The sequence below is a fragment of the Seriola dumerili genome, unplaced genomic scaffold (assembly GCF_002260705.1).
Source record: "Seriola dumerili isolate Sdu_G_001 unplaced genomic scaffold, Sdu_1.0 BDQW01000533.1, whole genome shotgun sequence".
Lineage (NCBI taxonomy): Eukaryota > Metazoa > Chordata > Actinopteri > Carangiformes > Carangidae > Seriola > Seriola dumerili.
This window is the reverse complement of record NW_019174788.1, coordinates 2,912,308-2,927,309: the sequence shown is the minus strand read 5'-3', so window position 1 is coordinate 2,927,309 and position 15,002 is coordinate 2,912,308. Positions and strand designations below refer to the sequence as shown.

Sequence of the window (15,002 nt, the reverse complement as noted above, 5' to 3'; positions counted from 1 at the left end):
GAAGAGCAAATTAAAATGAGCAGCGAGCCCGCTGTGTTTAGCCAGTTGAAACAGGTCGGTCAACATCAACTTTTTAACACTTTTCTAGCTGATTTCTGTGATATGAAAAACATCACTAAAACACAGTCTGAGAATTTAAGAGACAACAGTTTCTAATTGCAGTTGCTTCCCCAGTCCAATGTGAGACATTAAAACCACGACTTGCACAATGTTTTTCTACGACTTGAAACACTTGACAACACTTGAAGTCTTTCTCGAACATCCTCCAGTGACGAGCTCAACACTCATCACAATTTGCATTTAAAACAGATAACATTTCCCTCGGTGAGCAGACGTGTGAAGGTGATGGGCGATCACTGCAGAAGTGACTGAGTACAGCGATTTTCATCTGATGTGTGACAATCGTGACTCATTGGTTTTCACAACTGCTCCGAAGTCGACAGTTCATCTCGTATTTTCACATCTGCTTAACTTAAACCTGCTCTCTAATTCTGTTTGTTTAAATGTCTGAGGAAGAAAAACTAAAAGTTTGGATGTGTTGTCAGTTCAGATATCTGCCAGCTGTGCGGCTCACTGCTGAGATGATGGACCTGCAATTAGGATTTTTTCCCTTGTGTTTTTCATTGATTGCGTCTCATTTTGATCTAAATGTTTTTTTGTTTTCTTACATTTTTAGGCTGATTTTAATGAAATTCTGAGGAAAAATACAGAATACATTACATTTTCTGGCAGTAAAAGTGTTCAAAATGAAACACTTAAGAGAAACTATTAGCTGTTGCAGTGCTGTGTCCTCTGTAGTTTTGAATAGAGTTACATCACAACAGCAAGGAAATTAGCAGTAAAATGTAGTCATACTAGTATTTCAAAGTAAAATAAATGTGTTCCAAATATTCTTTTTTGATGTTTTTTGTGCAAATGTTTTGATTTACCATTAAAAACATTTTATTTGCACTAAAGCTTCATAAACCTACAGAGTAAACACTTCTGTGGAACCCTGACGTCAACACACGGTGTGCAATGAAATGTAACGAAACAGTTTTTCTTTAAAACATGTGACACGACATCTCAAGCTTGTTGTCAGTCATTTTGATAAGTTCGTAAGCATGCAAATAGTGAATATACAATTTAGGCGTATAATATACTACGTGTTCAAATATTATCTGTGCATACTTGTACACCTATATACAGTCCCTCTGTCCCGTCGAACCGCGACCTAATGCATCCGTCCTGACCCTCAGAACAGGATACAGTTCAGTCTTTCTCATCCTTTTTGCAGGAAGTCACTTAAGTAGCCTTTCTGTGAAGATCTCTCTCCTCTGTGGTTCCGCTTTTCCCATCATGTGGAGAGGATGGCAGGAGGTGAGTGATGGTGAGAGGAGAGGAGGGCACGAAAATGGATGTGAGATTGCTCAAGGAAGTCTTGAACTCTTCCTTGACCTGAAGTAAAACACACACAGCAGTCAGATAAAATGAATCATGTACAAGACGGGGTAGAGCTATTTAAACAAGTATTATGATTTGTAAAATAAACAAGAAAGAAGACAAGAAGAAAGTGAATTCAGAGATCTATAGTGAGACTCCAGACCTACCAGTGCTATTCTGCCACTTGTTCACCTGCACAATTATCTTTACTTTCCGATGCTATAGCTAAATACTCGGCCCTGAAGGAAAGAGTGGTAGAAAGGAGAAAAGGAAGAGAAAAACAGGCAGTTAAGATCAGTGAATCACAATCAGAAAAAGATATTAGTTCAGTGAGAAAAAAGGAGAACGTTTGGTGATTGAAAACAGCAGATTGAAACAGATTGAAACAGATTGAAACAGATTGCGTTTCCATTTTCCAAACAATGACTGGGAGGGAAAACGGCGGCCAAAGTGGACGGTGGGAAATCTGGACGTTTGGATGAGAAGGACTGGTACTGGAGAGAGGCTGGCTGCATGTGCGCTTGTGTCTGAGTTTTTATCGGTGTTACTCACGCGCTCTCTCTCAGAGCTTCTTCTCCAGCTGCTGAGATCTTCCTGTAGCAGTAAATCATCTCAACCACCAGCCAGAATTGCAGCCCGATGATGGAGACATACATCATCACCTCAGACAAGATGGATGCCATTCCCCTGGTGACTACAGAGAGGGACATAAGGTAAGATATATTGTATCTCTGTGCTTAAGGAAAGGGGGTTGGGTTTGATTTTGTACCTTTAAAAAAGATGAAGGCAGCCCAGGCCATACATTTTTTAAACGACATGAGACATAATTCATGACCTCCTGCCCTAAATTACATTGTGTCACAATCCATCATTTCCTGAATGCTGCTGCAGATACAGTCAACCTACAGTGTCCGACATCCACAAGGGTTCAATGTTCTGCAGTGAAAGCCCCACAGGTTAAAGGTTACTGCTCATTGTATCCTTGCAGTGAAAATAAAACACCTACTAACCTGCTAACTTTGTTAGTCTGCTGTTCGATGCTGGGAACATCGCGTATGGCAGATTTTTTTGTGCTTTTCTTGCTGTGAAACAAAAATACTGAAACTACTGCCACCCGGAAAAACAAAGATGCTGAAAGGCCCCATTGAGCTAATGAGACCTTTAATGAATTCAAATGACTCTTTAAACCCTTTTTTTTTGACCACTTGGGGGCTGCACAACAAACTGTGAACATAACATTAACATATTATCACGTCACAGAGCTGATATGGTGAACTTGCTAGCAAACAGCTTTTTACATATGCAGCAGGTTCGGAGCAACATTATCATTCATTCAGAGTCATGCTTCTGTCCCCCTGCCAAATATAAGTCAGGTACTCACTCTCTTTTTGGCTCTGTTTTGGTCTCTGTCAACATTGATTCTTTATCAGTTTGTCATCATTTGGTCCATCATTAATATAAACATATTGATTTGAGCAGCTTTAGCCGTAGACTCTGACTGAGCAGCAAGGAAACGCCAATTGTTTTCTGGCCGTCTCATTACATGGTGAATATTAGGTGATACATCTCTTTGAACAGCTGTCATAAACATATTCTTGCTTTTGATGCTTGTATTTAAGTGTTATTTCTACGGCCTGTCATTTTAAGCTGTGGATTATAAATTATTGTGTGTGTATTATTTGCATTTAAAATATTAGTTTTATTTCATTGCGACTTATAATTTTAATAGGAAACATTAATATAACTGTGGTGAGACATCAAAAGCTAAGTAATAAAAATATCACTATAACTTTTAATTAAAGAATGAATATTATTATAGTGAAATATTATAGTGGTTAAGTGTTGTATAAATAATTATATTCTGCTATTACAAACACTGCAAGAATATTCTTGGGAGTTTTGTTCTTGTTTATATATCCATGGAAAAAACACTCAACAACACTGCAGCTCTATAAATAGGCTTGGGAATATTTGAGCTGTGCTTGCATGTCTGTTTATCCTTTTGTTAGGTCTGGGACTCTTCACAAAGCATATAGAGGACAGTGTTTGACTAACACACACACACACACACACACACACACACACATATGCTTTAATACTGTGTTTATACCGTGACAACAGAGCTATCCTTACCTCTTAAAGGAAAACTCCTACCGTGTGTTATTAAATGTCACCAGTCTGTGACGCTGAGCTGTGATTCTGTGTTATAATACTTTTAAACCTGCTGCATCTACTTCTACTGCAGTTAGATTAAATGTGAAAATAACTTTTCCAACAGTGTTTCTCCTCAAGATGCAGGATGTCTTGTGACTGCATTGTAATGTGGATCTTTAAGTTGGTATCTCTGTCTCTTTTACTACTGTTTTCTTCTGCAGTGAGTCTTTTGCTTTCACATTTTAGGGACATACACCAAAACCTGACATATATTGTTAAATTAGGTGAAAACATTTTTTCTAATTAACCGGAGTCTTCAGATCCAGTCACTGCCATTCATTCTCAGAAAATGTTTTTTAAACCTGTTTGATATTTGCCCCATTGAAATCATTAGCGTGCTGCAGGAGGGAGACATGGAATAAATGAATGAACAAAGGAGAAGAATAATGGTTCGCAAAAAGAGAAAGTGTTTGATCGTATGTGTAGAAATTGCTGGGAGCAGTTTTTCCTTGTTGCTTTAATGAGACAGAAATCAACGGCAGATTTCAGTGTGAATTTTAGCAGCAGTTATCACAAGGACTGAGGAGACAGACAACGGGTGTATTCAGACAATCGGACAGCGAGTGGCTGTTTCCGCAGACTGCTTACTGATGTAGCTATGCTGTCGGAGGAGTAAACAACCACCTACAGAGGTGGTTTCAGCAACTGGATTTCAATGTGCCTCGTGGATATATTTACACTTAGCCAGCTGATCTGATCCACTCAAGATATACAGGGGTAAATGAGGTCAAGGTTTGTGGTGTGAGAGCCGTAGAGTGGTAGACAACTGAAATGTAGGGGAAAAAAAGTCCTACTGCTATTTTGGCCTTTTCAGCACAAACTGTACTGCATATAAACTGTGCAAGCTGATGGTTTGTTTTGGTATTAGACCACTCAATAAATGACCTTCGTGCACAGTTTGTTAGGCCGTCTACTGCCCACTGTGTGTTGTCTAGTGTTCAAATGTCTCAGTGTGACATCATGTTGTCCCAAACCATAAAAATGGATCTAGAAATGCAAATCAGTGGTGATGTCAGTGGTTTTGGCTAATTTAATTGAACTCTTTCCTTCTCAAACATGCAGCACAACATCCCTCCCCTCTGCTCTTACGTCGTGGCACCACGTTAATGGTGATATTCTTGCGAGCGTTGGTTTGAAACTGGTAGTTGGGGTACATGAGGATCCGGTTGAATATGCACTGGTAGGTTCCCGTGTCGTTGTAGGTCACATTGAGGATGTAGATGGAGCCGTCCTGCAGGTCCCTGGTCTGCTTGCTGCCGTTCCAGCGCAGACGGCCGATGAAACGTGGGTCAGTGGTATTGCTTCCATTATCATACGTGTATATCTGGAGGAGAATAACAGGATGGGAGGCAAAGCGAAATAGATTCAGCAAAGTGATCTGAAGGTATTCAGATGTGAGGCCTCAGAGGCCTCATGGTGTTCCTGCATCTTTCTAACCATTTGCTAGTCATGTAAGCTTTGCATTATGTCACCTTTGACCTCTTACACATCAGCACCAGGGGACTGTTAGAGAATAGCTGTGGTCAAGGTGCTGAAGTGCCACCAACTGCAGTTCTTCGAGTGGCCACTTGAGGCTGGCTCCAAAAGTGAGTCCAGCCCCAGAGACTCCCACGTTAAAAATGACTTTACAGCAGAACTAAACATGTTTACAACTGTATGGGTGGTGAATTTTTATATAACTCACCCGTTTAAAGTTTATTAAGGCTTAAAGTTCTGCATAATCGAGGGTGCTTTGAGTGACAGACGAGTGAGCGTATGCCTGCCACAAACTGGCATCCATTGAAGCCCCGGCTCCACACACGCCCCACCTCTTTGCCCATTTCTGGATCAGCTGAGGGTTAGGCGGAGTCAGGCCAAGATGGCGATGGCAGAGCAGCCCACTCTGAGCTTCAAAGGCGCTCTTCAGAAACCTTTGTGTGACGTCACAGAGGCTGCGTCTGTCTTTTTACAGTCTATTATTCAGATTAATTCATTATTTTTTACTTTTTTATTTACACATGTAAATAAATTCAACTGCAACAGAAAGCTGCTGGGAATTTTATTTTATTTTTTTTTGGATGCTGTTAGATGTAAGTTGATTTTTCTGTGTTGAAATGAATATGTCAAGTTTGCTTTTCGGTTTTCCTGTCATACTTGAGGACAGACAAGCTGGTCTCCACATCACCAATGCTCCTTATTAACCCTGTTATTGACCAGGCTGCAGTTACGCCCTCACTTATTCACTTCCTGGTGAGTTAGTGGATACAAATTCTAAATGACAGCTGAGGGCTAATGGGATCTCTCCTATCAGCCCATATACCATAATGGCCTCTTTACTTTGCTTTGCCTGGTGAGGACTCCTTAGGTAAGCAAAAGTGCTGCCTTCCAGCCAACACAAAACAGGGGGCAAAAAAAAGAAAAGAAAAAAACCCCTCATGAAAAATGCAAAACTGTGCACTCTCTCATGTTAAATGCATTGTAGCTGTTTCCCAGAAGAGAAGACAAACAACATCATTGTGAAGGATGTTTGGGGATTATTTTACTGCTTTATCTGGACACCTGATAACTAAGCTGTTTCCAGTCTTTGTGCTAAGCTACGTTAACCAGCATCAGGCTGTAGCTACATATTTACAATGGAGTGAGAGACTGGTACCAATCTGCTCATTTAACTATCAACAAGAAGAACTATTCCTTTAATTCATTAATAAGTACTGCTTTTGCAAGGTTTGTCTTGTAATATTTCTTGTTACTACTTACATGGGAGAAGTTGGATTCATCCAAAGCCTTGAAGTACCAGTCAACAGAGGCCATGGCGGGCACCTCGCCCCTCATCTTACAGGAGATGCAGCCCAGTTTGAAGCCTTCATTGGCCACAGCCTCTGTGTCTGAGTCCACCTCCACGCAGGCTCCACGGCACAGAGATGCTACAGAGTGAAGAGGGTGAAGACCACACAGTGAGAAACCCGATATTATCACTTTTTTTTTTTTTTTGCTCTCTGTCTATTTGCAGGCCACAGGTTTCAGAGGTAAGAGCCGTGGGCGGCCATCATCCTCTTTTTCATGTACCCATGACTCGCGGGGGAAGGTTGGCACAGGGGCAGAGCTCTGGTGTTTGGCAGTATCTCAGTACTTGCAGGCAAACTGTCTAAACAGTACTTTACAAAACAATGTTAGCTACTGTAAGTTGTGTATTTTTGCGTGCTTGCTCCCAATGCTCATTGCATGCGTGTTTTTTTTTTTCTTTCTTATCGGGCATAGCTTTATTCTTGCATTTTTTTTTATTTCCACTCACCATTTCAGTTCATAGATTGTTGTGAATTTGAATAATTTGGCCTTCAGTTTTGTGGTAATTTACATTTCAGGTGTTTTTAATCTGTGAAGCTGAGGGGAAATAAAGAGGTTGCAGTGAGCGATACTATTTTCTTGCATTCTGTCAATTGGTATCTGAGCTAAATTCATATATAGAAGCGTGAGTCTATATATGCCATCATCATCATGACACATACTTCTCATCGGCCAGGAGTTACACACCTGTAACTCCAAATGTTTCTTTCTCACACTGCACCTTGCAGTTTCCACTGAGGCCTCAGCATCGCTCTCAACCAATGATCGTGTGCTATTCTCAACTTTGACCTCTGGGGCAGCTTTTGTTTCGAATTGTAAGATGGAGGGGGAGGGAGATGAGGGAGAGGACAGGAAACACATAGCACAACGCTGATCAGATGAACTCTAGAAATCCTTATAAGTTTGGTTGAGATTCACAGTGGCTGCACGTCGTCCATATAAACAAATATAGAACAGCAAAGCTCGATTTTTTTTTACTCCCTGGGATACAAACATTGCAGCGCCATAGAGAGACATTAAAAAAAAAAAAAAAATTACACAAATAGAAATGCCACCACACTGCAGAGAAAGAGATGGAAGGGGAGGAATGACGGAGGAAGGAAGAAAGAGAAAGTTAGCACAAGCTTCAGTAGTAGCCATTTCTACAAAAGCGTGGGGAGATGGGGGAAGCAGGGGAGGAGAAGCCTAATGCTGGCTGAGGCACTGCGGAGAGAGAAGAGGGAGAGAGGAGAAAAAGGGGAAAGAGGAGAAAAGAAGGTTAAGAACATAATGCAAGACTTAACAAGCCCAGAAATATAAACCCAAAAGTAACCAAGGTAACTGGCTCCACTGCTATCATATTCTACTATAAGAGACGGACCCGTGCATTTAAAAGCAAACACAGACCCGAGCCGCCCAGCTGGACCCGAGATCGACTGAACCCGAGCCTCAGCCTGACTGAAACTGGTTTCATTCCAGCCCAGGCCGCATTCGAACAAGTTATCGTCTGCATTTTGTTCCGATGGAGAAAAAAATACAGCATGTGCTGATGAATAATTTCATCAGGCCGTGCTGGATCCGCTGACCACCTGAAGGTGAACGCCAGTTTCATAAAACTTGGCCATTGTTCTTGTTCATAGTAATGACACTGTTCTCACTAGGATAGTCGCTGAGATCTGGGAAAGCAGCAACATCTCTGAACAGACATCAGTCACATGACCACACAGGTCATAGGTTGAAATCAAACTTTTTTTTGTTGTTGTTTACTTTTTGATAGTAGGAACTGTTGACTTGTTTACAACCTGTCTACAAGGCTGTGTGCATTGTTTCATGCACCATCAGACTGTGTTGTTGCCCAGTCGTGTTCCCAGATCTCTGTAATTATTTTCATGAGAACAGTGTTTTAATAAGGGATTAAAACAATGACCAAAATAATTGTTGTAATGAACTGGAATTTCCCTTTAACGTCACATCTACACAGACTGAAACCCACCACAATAAGACAAGGAAGGAAAACGTAAATGTCTGAAACCTACAGAACAGGGATCGGTTAAGGCTGGGGTTTTCGGGTTTTTGGGTTTTCGGGTTTTCTGGGCAGCGGGTCTCCTGAGGACCTCTAGATTAAAACAAACAGACCTGAGGCAAACAGCATTTGCTAATTCATTATCTGAACTGCTTATAAAACAGGTGCACTTATTCACAGAAAAGAGGAAAATGTAAAGTTATTACATTATTTTATATTTCTCAGTTTCATCTCCACTCTAATTAGCTCTCTTGTCAGTTGATTGTTTGAGTTAATTATACGCTGCTGTAAGCTGCACCAGCTGTCAGTGCTGCTGCTAATCCTCGGCTGCCAATAGAGGTCGATGAAAGACATTCATCACTCAATGCCCCTGTGAAATCGCACAGGAAAGCATTTTCATTTCAATTTGAAGTTAAACATTAATATGCAGTGACTCAAGTCTGTTAGAGATTCTAGGGTATCAGCTTCTACTGTGTAGAAAAGACAGAGGGGCAGAAATAGACAGAGAGGCAAAGAGACACCAGACAGACACAGGAGCAAGGCATCCCATGCAGAAAACACACAGGAGGGTTCGAGATAGCTGGCACATTGAGTGCTCAGAGGAAAGGTGGTGAGACCTGGAACACAGGCAGAGGAGACACATTACAATGACAACAAAGCACATGTTTGACGGACAGCAAGGGAGAAATGTCTGAACAAGGAGAGGAAGAAGAAGAAGAAGAAGAGAGCACTTTAGTTGCAGGATTGAAGGAACAAAAGAAGAGCAACGAGAGATGAAAACCCAGCAGGAACAGCGGCACACACAGACAGCGTGAGGCAGTAATCCTGAGGGAGGTTGGTGACGCAGCGAGAGGCGAGATTGTGCAAGGTGAGCAGGGAAGCTGCTGACTGTCCGAAGCTGAGACAGCAAGTGAAGACGACAGAGAAAAGAAAGAGCGAGAGAGAGAGAGAGAGACAAACATGCGAGCAGACACTCAAGCAACTGCACATCCAAAGTGCAGACTAAACAGAGTCAGAGCCGTCAAACTGCCTCAGTAACGATTCTCACTCACAGTAGCAAGACACACACACACACACACACACGCACCGAGCATCAAAAATGCAAATCCATTGCGTAATCTGTGGACTGAGGTTCAGGATTATGCAACGGATATTCCAGAAATTGCAGATTAGGAGGTTTTTTTTCCCTGACAGGGGGGTGGTTGGTTAATCCCTTATATCAGTTGCTGTGGAACCCATCAGGCCTACAAAGCAAAAAAAACAAAACTAAAAAAACTGACTCATAGCTTTAGCACCACAAAAGACCATCCACCTACTGACGTTAGCTAGCTTAGCATGTTGCTGGGAGCTAAAGGAGATACAAAAGGATCGAGGTAATTTGCTGAACTGGCCGTAAGAGAGAGCAGGAGAAAAGAAAATTGGATAAGCGACAGCAAAAAAAGATCAGGGAGGACAACATCTGTTTCCATGGCAAGGTTACTACAGACATACACACACACACACACACACAAACACACACACATACTGTAGGCATACATGACCTAGGGAAATGCCAAGCATCCATGACATTTCCCTTGACACCAAGCAAGCAAGAGACTTTCCACTGCAACTAGTGGACCACTGAAGCACGCTGCTCTGTGAGCCTCCAGTGTACGAGTGGAGTGAAGAAGTACGTCACTGGTGCTGATAAAGCATCGTAGCAATGCCAGCACTCATGAGCTTCATGCCTCGCTTCTTATTGGTCTGCTTGTCTCCGGGATATCAGCTCCCTCTGCTCCTTTTTTTTCTCCCCTGATTTTCTTGAGTGATTGTTAGAGAGCTAATTTTGCTTTAGCTGTATGGCTTCTTCAGTGTTTCTTCTCTCTGCAGCGGTGTTACGTACAGTGTTGAGTACTGATGGTTTAACGTGTCCTCATAAAGTGCTTTCGCAGTCGATACTGGAAAACCGCTAAAATGGAGGATGAGCTGATCAGATTAAAGTTTTTTGTCTTGACAGGTTTACCTCACAGTGGCAATTTTTGGTATTGAGACAGGAATCTTATAATAATTCATTTTACAGTATTTTGAGCACTATGAGAAATGTTTACAAACTGATATACTGGGATGTAATTATTAATACAGAACTTTATGTGTACCGTTACTTTAGTTGAAAACAGTATGGGTCAGCGTCTAAACACGTCTGTGTTCATAACATTTAGTTTTTATTATTTCCAGAGGGAAGTAAGAAAGTATTTTTTCCAAGAAACATGAGAAATTTGAAGAAATCTGTTTTCAGCTCAACTATAAGCCAATATTTCTAAATTCTTACTTACGCCTTTGTTCTTGCTTTTTGCAGTTTGACGCTGATCATAGGAGCGAAAGAAAGTGCAGAGCAGCACATTTATTCAGGGCAGAGCAAAAATACTTTGCTATTTTGATGGTGTTAATGATAATTACTGACACAGCTGATGAGTTCCCTGATACAAAGTGAGTTGTGTGGAAGGTTATTCTGTCCTTCAAAGCTCCTCTCGCTCCTCTGACTCCCACCCCCCTCCAGCTGCTACAGGGCACCCTGGGATTACAGACCTCACACAGCTGGATAAACACGGGCTCAGGTGTGTGTGTGTGTGTGTGTGTGTGTGTGCGCACGCGCGCACGAGTGTGCATGTATATTTGCATGTCATGTGTGCGACACAAGTGAGCAGGACGCATGCAGCCTGCAATTAGGTCACGGCACAGTATCTCGCTCCAGATTTGTGGGTTAGAAAAGGATCTCGCAATAAAAAAAAGAAAAAAAAAAACCTCAAATAGAATCAAAATGAAACTCCCATCAGAATTAGATCCATGCAGTTGTGAGGCTGCACAAGTGAACGACTGTTATAGTTTTGAAAATCACATTCATGTTTTTGCTCAGATTGCAGGGCCGCTCAGATGGAGTGCATCAATCAAGAGCTCCTTGTTCACAAAGTCTGCTGCTTGTACGGAGAAATAAATATAGAGCCAGACATCCTATACACTGTGTGTAGTAGCCAGTGTGGAACGGGATGCTAGAGCCTTATTTTATCAGGGGTTGTGGACATACTCAGCTGGTACAACGGGCGCATTTAGTTGTCACTCAAACACTTTGAAGAGTACAGATAATGTTAAATTATTCAACTTTTCTTCTCTTTAAAAAAAAAAAGAAGATTTTCAGAGCTGTAGATACTGAAGAAGCTGCAGAAAAACTAAAATAAAATTATTTCACAACATAAATTCTAATGTGTTTTTTTTCCCTATTTTAAGACTTTGGGAAAAACTACAATTTGTGTCACAATTCAGAGCACAAACACTTTTATAGACCAGGCCGTATATCAGACTTAATTGTCTTTTAAAAACTTGCTGCAGTGCATCACTTGAATGTCTAATTGGTTTATGTATCCACGCCGGCATCTTAAAATGATGAGCGTCTCTGTAATGTAATTTCCGGAATTCTGGGATGGAGTGAAGGAATGGACATGAATCCAAATGGCCTGACGCTGTGGTTGTTCAAATATCCTGTTGACGGTGATCTCCTTTGACCATTACTTCATACTCAACCCATTTGCAGACTAAATGGCTCCAGGGTGCGACTGCAGACACAAAGAGTCTCTCTGCTGCATGCATTAGGTAAAGTTGCCAACAGATGCATTAGGTTTTATGAGCCTGTGTTTGGCGGCGCAGGGAAACACAACTCTGTCAACTTACGGCTCAGTTTGTGTCATTTTTCAAGACAAAAACGCGCAAAATTACATTTTATTGTCGTCGCTGGTTGAGTGTTGTTTGAAGGGATTTTTCTATCTTCGTGACTCTTTTTAAAAAATGAAAAACATTTCTTTGTAATTTATGCATCTTCAGCGCTGATGTTCAGAAAAGAGTCTGAACTCTATCCACAATATAGTCGGTCCCAGATGAACCTGGCTGCAGCTCCGCTTCAGGCTGGTTAAAAATGTTCTTTTGTTTTCAGAGACAGACAGTTGGTATTTGCACTTTTATCTGTGGATTACTGTGGAAGATCTTGTTGTTACATTTGGAAAGAGAGGAGCTGAATAGTTTTTCATTTCTAGTTTAATTAACTTTTTCTTTTTTTTTGGCATTTTGAGCGTAACAAAAAAAAATGTTCACATACATATGGAAATGACAGGATGAGCCACAGGTGATACGTGTGTGTTCTATTGTATTTTTGAGCGTCTCTTTATTTCTCCTGTTCTTATTCTGATTACATTTGTCCTCTGCAACTGACACCAAACTTTATTTAGACGGAGCTTAGTGTGATGAAACATGGGTGGAGCTTGTGATAATCACCAAATCATCCTAGTTAATATTCAACTATTGTATTCATCCACTGCCTTTCAGAAACAGTCTTTAATTCCATCTCATGTTTATTTTTTTATCAGCACATGCAAATGCACATTTCAAAATAAAAAGCTGCTATATGCTGCTATTTTTTTTTTTTATCAGCCTCAATCTGTTCCTTTTCCTCGTCTTTTGGGAGATTCCATCCAATTTCCTGTCTTGCCTTATATCCTCATCCTCACTGCGTCCAGCTCCAGATGTGCTCACTCACTTCAGACCTTAACTAACCCGCCGGCCCTTCAACCAAACTGTCTATTTCTGTCAATCGAGGTTGTATAACCTTCTTAATATTTTTTTTTTTTTTTTTTGCCAGGCTTCACTATTTGGTTCCTGGCTCAACTTTCTGCAGCTCTGCTTGCTGTCGTGACAACCTCGCATCTTAAATGAACTGCCTCTTCATTTAGAGGAATAACGACATTACTGTGATTTTTATTCTTTTCGAAGGTCTGTGGACTTTTGCATGCATGTGTGGTCACTAGTATTGTCAGTGACAGAGTGTGAGACAAAGAGCAGCTGGCTGACAGACATAAGTGCTCAGTAAATCTCTCTTTTAATGCATTGCCTCATTTTTGTGCTCGATTTCAAATCTAAGTGCTTAAAATAAGATTATCTATGACGGCAACATGTCATCTAAAAAACTTTTAATATGTGCATGTTTTTTTTTTCTTTTTTGAGAAACATATTAAACTTATATTTTCTTTGGTTTTACTTGGTCTGGGTTTCTAAAAAGAACAAAGTTTAAAAAAAAAAAGTAAAAGCATTTGAAAAAAAAAAAGAATCTTCCTGCGTTTCCATGATTTTAACCCATTCACCAAAAATAAACCAAGAGGCCGTAAATAAACGCTGGCTGCGACTGTTAATTTGTTAAGATAGTATCATCTTGTGAAAGATTACTTCCCTGCTTCTCCTCCTGTGGGTGTCAGGAGACTGACAGTAACGTAGAGGTGATGGATTTTCTAGCTCAGGCCATTTTCACATTAGTGGAAAGTGTTTCTGCTGCTATAAAAGAATAAATGGCAGGAAACAGCCTTTTGTGAAGGTACATTGGGTCGTGATATCTCAAATGATGCAGATACCAGCAGGAGGAGCGGAAAGATCGAGGGAAACTTAGATGATTGGCACAAATTTAAAGGGAAACTTTCTATTTCGTGAAGCTAGTTTTCTTGGGTATCGGTATATAGGAACATTTGCTGAAATCACTCCATTAACTATTAACTGATCTAGAGCTTGTTGATGAATCGATAAGTTTTTACAGAAAATCAATCAGCAGTTATTTTTATAATGATTCAGTATTTAAGCAAATTTTCGAGCGAAGGCACAAAATTCTTTGGTTCCAGTTTCACCAATGTGAGGATTTGTTGCTTTTCTCTGTTTTATGTCGATGTAAACTGAATATCTTTGGGGTTTTGACATTTAATGATGTCACCTGTCAGGCATGTTTCTCTATTTTTTGTTGTTGACATTTTATAAACCAATTACAAGATTGAATGAACAAGAATTGTCATATAAATTGATAATGAAAATAATCATTTGATGCAGCCCTGAACTGCAAAACAGACACATAGACACAGACGTCAGAGAGACACTATGGCCAAGTCTAACACACAGCAATCTGTGAATAATCTACATTGTTCTAAGTCTTTGAAGAGACAACGGCTGCTGTATCTCTCTCTCTCTCTCTCTGTGTGTGTGTGTGTGTGTGTGTGTGTGTGTGTGTGGGTGTCTGCCGTCCATTTTAATGGCCCCACATGGCCTCAACTCATTATTCTGAAAAAGGAAAAAAAACCCTAAACAGCTAGGCTTTTAGTGAGCGATCCAGCACAATGCTGGAACCACAAACACTCACANCACTCCCACACACACACACACACACACACACACACACACGCACACACACACACACACACACACACACACACACACACACACATCCATAAACACACACTCAAACTCGAGAGAACCCCCAAAACACTGCCTATACTATCAGAGCAGACAGGGCAACGTCAGACAATAGCAAACACCTCAGCAGTAACACACACCACAGACAGTGAAAGGGAGATTGGATGGTGGCTCATATGCATGCCAAGGTGTTGCCATCATGGCATCGCCATGGCAACACAACCACTGCCCACTCACCTTGAAGCGCCAGAAGGGCCAGAGGTAGCAGCAGCAGCCCTTGTACTGCAGACAT

At 41.0% G+C, this 15,002-nt stretch overlaps 1 protein-coding gene across 1 annotated transcript; it reads right to left on the bottom strand.

Moving 5' to 3' along the window:
• Nucleotides 1-1,970: 1,970 nt before the first annotated feature.
• On the bottom strand, nt 1,971-15,002 carry LOC111235805 (sodium channel subunit beta-1-like). The gene is made up of 4 exons (XM_022764361.1): nt 14,948-15,002; nt 6,373-6,539; nt 4,726-4,960; nt 1,971-2,116 (listed from the first exon to the last, which is right to left on the bottom strand). The coding sequence occupies exons 1-4, from the start codon at nt 15,000-15,002 to the stop codon at nt 1,971-1,973; spliced, it is 603 nt and encodes a 200-aa protein (XP_022620082.1).

Bases quoted from the DNA above. Each gene is read 5' to 3' on its own strand.
- LOC111235805 (XM_022764361.1), bottom strand. From the start codon at position 15,002: ATGTCTGCAGTACAAGGGCTGCTGCTGCTACCTCTGGCCCTTCTGGCG. The intron at 4,961-6,372 runs GTAAGTAGTAAC...ATTCTCCTCCAG, and splicing joins ATGAATCCAACTTCTCCCAT to ATATACACGTATGATAATGG. The intron at 2,117-4,725 runs GTAAGAGCAGAG...CCCTCTCTGTAG, and splicing joins CATTAACGTGGTGCCACGAC to TCACCAGGGGAATGGCATCC.